A 7,248-nucleotide genomic window follows, 5' to 3' on the forward strand; every position below is an offset into this window, starting at 1 on the left:
GTTGTTTCTCAATTTTGTTGCACAAACTTGTACAGCGTTACCGTTTGATCAAGTTCGTTTGAACCCAACACGATAACCAGCTCAATTCGATACAAAGCATTCCTGGAGAACTCAAGTATTAGAATTTTGATCTGATAAACTGTGTCAAATTCATTGTTCGCATCGTCATTTTTCTTACACCAAGTAGGAACAGTAAGCCCCTCCCATTTGCAAACGCCATTTTCCGCGACTTAAGGAAAAAAAAGGCACTGCAAACTTCTCACTGGAGCCCTGTCACATAATTTACATCAAACACTTCCTTTCAAATATCTGTGCTCCCTTGCGCCCGAGCGATACCAGGCAGTAGCGCATCGAGTTTCAAGTTGGGTCAGTCGATATTTGTCAGGAAGGACGAAGGGAGATAGTTCGGATCACTCGATCTTCTCCATTAACTTGATTCCATATGCTTGTAGCATATCCATTGCTACAACACCACAAAAATTCACCAGTTATGTTGCGGACAACGAAATTTCATGTCGAAAAGGCTAAATCATGAAGAATAAGAGCAAGTGGTTACCTGGGACGTATACTTCTGGTTCGATAGGTCTCAAGACGCCTCTGGTTTTGATCTTGTTTCCCAGTAAGAGCTGCAAGGAAGTAAATTTGGTTAGGGATTTATCTCACTGCATACTATAGAAGATCATAGAAACGTGTAGCAAGTACCAGAGCTCCAATGGCTGCCGGTACTCCAACAGTGGACGCCATGGCGGTGATCATTTTACCACTCTTCATTTTCCCGAATTCCAGTAGGGTGCCTGTATGCTTCTCTCGAAGTCCATCCGGGAACTCAACCTCCACTTCATGATGCAAAAGCACCATATCCTGACCACAAATCACACAGGTTATGCATAATTTTGGTGTAAAATGACTTGGCTATCATAACGCTGTTTCACTTGTCTCGCAAGTAACCTACCTGTTCCGTGCTGGAGTATGCTAATCTCTCTTCCATCCGAAGACAAACAACGTCAAATGCGCTTTTGCAAGAGGCGGGGATCTCTTTCTGCTCGTGAAGTCCCAGAAATCTGTTCCACAACGGAGAACAAACCGATACATTTCAGTATTACTCTGTCTAGAAAATACGAGCACACAAGAAGAATGGAAGGAAAAGGGGTAAGAGGTGCAATGTGCATACACGATAGTCTTAGCTGCCCTCACAGCAGCTCCTTGCTCTTTGCAGTATCCGAGCGTGACAATCCTTTCGGGGATGATTTTCTCTCCGATCAGAGGTCTGTCCAGATCTTCAGTTTTCATTTTGAGGAGTTCAGACAAAAATTTCCTGAATGTGGGTCTCCTTGCATCCTTAAGAAGCGGATGAGGTTCCGATTCGAATAAACCAATTCTTGAAAGCGTTCCCATTATTTCTCCAAACCCTACGGAAAATAGAATTCAAGTCAAAATCTAAGCATTAACTTAACCTGGAAACCAAGCAATGTCATACCTTCGTATCGAAGAGTTCCACGAAAGACTGTTGATGCTTCATGTCCTATTCCATACAAGTCCCCATAAACTAGGGAGTTACGATTTGGAAGGCATTCTAACGAGAAAGCTGGAAGGTCTGGAACCCGATATTTCGCAGCTGAATCATAAAGATCCTTCCCTGCAATTTTGTACCATAAAGATAAAAGTGAAAAAGTGCAGAATGACTCGTGTTCATTATGATAATCAAAATAGCTCATCACTGACAACATACCATCAACTTCTACAATTTTGCCGTTAGATTTGTACGTGGCAGGATTACGTCCAGATTGAATAGCTCCTGCAGGACTCCAACTGAAATGATAGGTTAACAGAAGTTAGAAGTAAAACTATACACAGTAGATATAATTGAGGAGGGTATCCAATCCGAGTTACCTGAATTTATATGCTAACGGATTGTTTGCTGCAGCTGGGGATGGCAGTCCACCACAGTAAGAAGTGAAAGACCTTATTTTCCCCTTCCGAAAGTGTGCTTGGTTGATCATCTTCATCGCCATCATATGATCTGAAGTCGGACGAAATCAAAATAGTAATTGCATTACTAATAGGCCAAAGTTTTTTCAATCACAAGGACTAGTTTCAATAGTTCTCTTTTTCGTCATTTGAAAGCGTTTCTGGTTATTCTAAAAGCACTTCCGGACATAAGCCATTACCTATCCCAGGGTCCAAGCCCATCTCACCAAGAATCGTAATACCAGCACTCTTTGCCTTCTCATCCAGTTTTGACATGGATTCATCAACATAGCTAGCAGTGACAAGATGCTTTTTAAGCTGAATGAAGACACAAAACCTTTTTCCTTAGCTAAAGGAAGGAAGGCAGAAAAAGTAAAGAACGAAAAACAAAGAAAATATAACAGTGAGGCAACGTGAAGTACCTCAATACATGCATTTGCTACAGTAACGTGGCAAAAAGCCGGCAGTAAACTTATAACAAGTTCAGCCTGCATGAGGGAAACGAAGAACACCAAAAAGATAAGACTGCGATTGAAGCTTTGCAAGTTTTGAACACCGAAAATGGTAGACATCTAAGTTAAACAAATCATTTTGATCATCTGTGATATAGCTGCTAGGCATTCGAGTTCTCTGAAATTCAAAAACTGCTCAGAAAAGTCATTACCTCCGATATATACCTATGCAGACTGCCAGTGTCAGAAATATCAAGTTGAACTGCTGTTGTATTTGGAATACCTTCAGTGATCTGCTCCAAAATTTCAGCATCAAAATGTTCAAATGCAAAAAAATGAGACGAATACATAAAAGTTTGCACATCATTCTTGGAATGAAAAAATATACATCATGATAGAATTGAAAGCAGGTTTTTGAAATATATGGTTTTCTGCAGCCATACCTCTTCAGCATCCTTTAGGTAGAGAGATGCAACAGTAACTTGCACATCATTAATCTCTTCGAATTCATCTTCAAAGCATGTTTTGTACCATTCGTGGGATGACATTCCGCTAATTGATGCTAACATCTCAGCAGCTGGCTGGCAGACCCGGCCTGCTCCAATAATCAGAACCCCAGCCTTTCTTTTCGTGTCATTTCCCTTTTTAGTGGGACTGTGCTGGACTTCACCAAAACTCAGAGAAATCTTATTTTTCTCTTGCTTTAACTCATGATTTTCGTTTGAATTTGCTAGAGAAGTTAAAGAGTCGATAATTTGATCAAGAACTGCTCTGTCATCTGCATCCACCTGTCCATAACAACGAGTTCATGCTATGAAATTTGACGTAAAGATAACTTGTACTCGAAGATACCAAAGTGAAAACCTCTTCGATGACCAAACTGGCTAGAGGTCTACTTACTTCAAGTTCGGAGAATGATAGAGAATCCGAACATTGACCCACGTCACACTTAACCAAATGAAAGGAGCCGCCTGCAGCTTCAATGATATCTAAGGCCTCATTTATCAGAAACTGATCAAATAGGTGACCACTGAGAGATACCTGTGATTTAAAATGAAACTCAGCATATATGGCATGATAAGCGGAGAAATATCCGAAATTGTTAATAGAAATAGGGAAACTTACTGATATGTTGTAGTTCTTGTAGTTGTGATTAGCAAGATTCTTTGATATTTCTCTGCAAATCAAAAAGAGATTATATGCTTATCGTAACACCAAAGAACAAGAGGCAAGTATATATGTGAAATGAAAGCGCAACTTACTCTGAGTCTGACTTTCTCATACGCGGAATATATTCATACAATGAGGTAAGTGCTCCTCCATGGGTTATGCAAGCTCTCCTTAAATGTGCAGGCAACTTTGTAATGTCTTTTGTAGAAGCCAAATTACCAACAAAATTGGACAATATGTCTCCAAAATGTTTCGAAGCCTTCCCAAAATTAAAGAAATGTTTTATCAAACCATGAGAAGTATAATCTCTGGCATTAGACGATCCTAGAATTACTGCATTTATTGAAAAAGAAGGCAGGGATGAAAGTAGTGCACCTCTTTTGCAAATTCTGTTGGAAGAATGTCCACAGCTTGACATATCACACCAGCGCCGTCCATGTCACGATGGTAAGAATTAGTCACAGGATCGTATCTGCAAACCATGATACCGAAAGAACTGTTATTTTCAAAGCTGCAAATACTATGTTGCGAGCAAGAAAATGCATTTTGAGGTTGTGTTTATGCATGAATCTACGGAGTTTATGACTTATACCTGAAGAAAGGTGAGTCAATTGATGTGGTTTGGTTGACAAATTCTATTGACCCCACTATGTCACAAGTTATGTCAGCGATTCCAACAAGCACACTTCCTTTCTTTGTTAGATCTTGAACCTGCTTAGTACTCAATAAGCGCGGAAATCGTTTCTCCCAATACATGCAATTCACTGCAAGGTGAAAAGAACATAAAGAGTAAATTTTGTCTTTTTAAAATCTAATGGGATGAGAGGATGAAATGGATAACGATAATTGAGAACCAAAGGTTTCGAAAATCCTTAAGTTAAAATCCAAGGCATTCATTTAATGACATTAACTCTACTGATTTGTCTAAAAAATTGATAGAAGAGTGTAAAGCATACCGATTACAGATGCATATGGGGCTATTTTTTCATGGAAGACAGGGTTGTAGTGTTCTGGATGCGCATAGTAGTCAGCCTGAAAAATGCAGACGTTTTGAGTTAGTATATTCTGTTATACAATGGCGAAAAACAAGACGTGAGGAATGAAGAATTAAAAGATGACTATGAGATCAGGGCTTACTTTGTCAAATTCTCTTGTTGGATCTTCGTGGTCAACCATGTTTTTACTAGTCACAACACAACCGTATACTTGGAAGATCCTTTTCGATTTTCGAGTAGTTTGAGCAGCATCCTTTGCCTAATCGGTAAAAAAAAGAATGAAAACCTAACAGAAAGAAGGGTGACATCTATTTGTACAGAGCTGTTTCCACCTAAACTTTATGTCTCTCGAGTCGATAAGAACCAAATTAGAAGTGCATTTTCCCTTCTATTATTGTTATCTTACAAGACCAAGTTGGAACCACATTTACTATACTAGTTTTACTACTTACCACCCCAAATAGCGCCGGAAGTTCGCTTGGTTCCACAAAAGTATGAGGAAGAAGCTTAAATATCTCTTGTGCACCAGAAGAAACTACAGGAAATAAAATTACATAAGATATATTTTGCCATTAATTGTTAAAGAAATTAAGCTTCGTAAGAACAAGCAATGTACCATTTCCTGAACCGGTGAAAACGAAGACAAGAGGACAGATCCCTGATGGCAGTCCGAGAGTTGCTATCTCTTCGCCCACAGAAATTACAGCTGCCTTGGCAGCAGCCAAGGATGGATACATATAAGATGCACCCAACGATAGGAACGGTGTCGAATATCCAAGACTTAGGTACCCTTGACAAATTAAAACAAAGTGAGAAAAAACCTGACATCCAAAGTACCCAAAAGTACACAAGAGATGCACACATTAACATAGCTAAACGTAAACGAATACGAAACTTCCAGCTCATGCTCTATTTCACACTTAAAAATTGCCATAGCAGATGAATTTAAAACATCTCAGATATTGTGTGAATTGGAACATACTCTGTCCTAAACCGAGCAAGAAGTCGATAAATCCTGCTCTACCAGCATACTTTCCGAATGCAAGTAATCTATTCGCATGATCCCCGACGATAAGCTCGTAATCATAGAGCGACACTCTTTCTGCTAGGATCTGCATACCACACAGAGATTGATAAATTGATAACGAAGAAAACCAAGTATTAAAAATCGATGCACTGCTCGAAAACATGCGAAAATAAAACAAGACCTTATCCAAGAGTGGCATGTTTTCCTTCTGAGCCTTATGAGTATGCGAAAAAAACGCATAAGCTCTATCCGGCAGAATCATCTCCAGCTGCACCAAATCCAAACAATTGTATCAAAATTTGTGATCAATCGACAAACTTTCTCTTTACAAGGCGATATTCTAAACTATTCTGTTTACGTCTGCAAATCAATTGACAAACTTGATGGTACATAAAACGAACGAAAAATTAGTACCTTTGGCTGTTTGATGCCGAGGATCAAACCACATTGTGACAAATCCTCAGAGATTTCACATCCAACATCTTCATACATTGCATCATGATGAATTCTCTTCGTCGAGGGCTGCAGTATGATCCGAGAAACTCCGGTTTTATCTCTCCCGCTGTGGAGCAGCCGAGCGCAGTGAGACGGCGTCAGAGGCGCTCTTCTCTCCCACTTGTTCACAGACTCGGCCAAAATCCCCACCACCCCATTTCCAATCATTGTAATCTTAATAAAAATCCGAAACCGAAACCAAAACCAGAATCTACACGAACACCAAATTATTTCAATAATTCAACTCTGGAAACTGGAAAATTTTCAAACAAACCAAACGCAACGACCAAATCGACGAAAACAAAAAAACACAGTGATCAAAATCGAAATCGAGACGAAACACAGCGATCAGAAACGCATTTTTACCAGACGAAAAATGTGTTTAAGTTGTTGAATTTTTGTATGATCGTTTTGTTGGTGTAGGCAATTAGGTAGGAAAGTTTGAGAGATAAAATGAAGAGAGAGAAAGTGATAAGCGAGCACAGGCAGCTAGGCTGATGATATTGATATGGGAAGCTGGTGCTTTTATCTCTATCGCATGCATGTGATAATTCACGTGAGTGAGTCAGCAACCGAGTCGTGACTCAGCCATGCCCATGATCAACTGTGACACGCACCTTATAGTATATTAGAGAAAAAGGACAAACTACTGTTTTGATCCGAGTTATGGCATGGGTTTCAGGGCTTCAAGTTGGTCCATGATCCCACCAGATCACGCCACGTGGCGTAACGGACAAACTACGGTGACGTAACGGACTTCCACTTCTTTGCCGGTTGGGACAAGTTATCATGTATTTAGTGCTTTTCGCGCTCGTACCACTCTCTCTCTCTCTCTGTCTCTCTCATCAAAATTATCAAACTTATCACGTATTTGAGTGCTTTTCGCACTCGGACCTCTCTCTCTCTCTCACTCATCAAAATTATCAAGTTACCATGTATGCATTATTGGACGGACCATGGTTTCCAATTTATCTGTCATAATATGATGTGAGCGATATAATTGATATTTCGTTTTAAAATAATATAATAATTAATTCTCATAAGAGTTTGTTAGAAACGGTGTGACAATTACGTTAAGAATTTCTCCAAAATGTTACTTACTCTTTAATTGGTACTAATAACTAATTGTTGGTCCTTTTAG

The 7,248-nt window shown here is 39.5% G+C and overlaps 1 protein-coding gene across 2 annotated transcripts; it reads right to left on the reverse strand.

The window, feature by feature from the left end:
* Positions 1–99: 99 nt before the first annotated feature.
* On the reverse strand, positions 100–6,734 carry LOC137746970 (lysine-ketoglutarate reductase/saccharopine dehydrogenase bifunctional enzyme). Of its 2 annotated transcripts, XM_068486972.2 has the most exons (25): positions 6,474–6,674; positions 6,027–6,318; positions 5,794–5,880; positions 5,568–5,697; positions 5,202–5,375; positions 5,038–5,120; positions 4,728–4,844; positions 4,547–4,622; positions 4,183–4,354; positions 3,966–4,062; positions 3,683–3,849; positions 3,546–3,597; positions 3,321–3,461; positions 2,864–3,208; positions 2,633–2,713; positions 2,391–2,456; positions 2,169–2,286; positions 1,891–2,020; positions 1,730–1,809; positions 1,478–1,636; positions 1,172–1,409; positions 953–1,061; positions 703–861; positions 557–626; positions 100–463 (listed from the first exon to the last, which is right to left on the reverse strand). In XM_068486972.2, the coding sequence occupies exons 2-25, from the start codon at positions 6,273–6,275 to the stop codon at positions 411–413; spliced, it is 3,153 nt and encodes a 1,050-aa protein (XP_068343073.2). In that variant the 5' UTR covers positions 6,276–6,318; positions 6,474–6,674; the 3' UTR covers positions 100–410. The 2 variants fall into 2 exon arrangements, with proteins under 2 accessions (XP_068343073.2, XP_088543976.1); XM_088687850.1 differs by having other exon boundaries at positions 6,027–6,734.
* Between the last annotated feature and the right edge of the window lie 514 nt (positions 6,735–7,248).

Source organism: Pyrus communis, chromosome 2, assembly GCF_041283825.1.
Source record: "Pyrus communis isolate YQ-2024b chromosome 2, ASM4128382v1, whole genome shotgun sequence".
NCBI classification, from domain to species: domain Eukaryota; kingdom Viridiplantae; phylum Streptophyta; class Magnoliopsida; order Rosales; family Rosaceae; genus Pyrus; species Pyrus communis.

Coding starts and splice junctions, on each gene's coding strand:
- LOC137746970 (XM_088687850.1), bottom strand. CDS start 6,275: ATGATTGGAAATGGGGTGGTGGGGATTTTGGCCGAGTCTGTGAACAAG. Junction 4,355..4,546: donor CCCATATGCATCTGTAATCG/GTATGCTTTACA, acceptor TTCACCTTGCAG/TGAATTGCATGTATTGGGAG. Junction 2,021..2,168: donor GGGCTTGGACCCTGGGATAG/GTAATGGCTTAT, acceptor GTCCGACTTCAG/ATCATATGATGGCGATGAAG.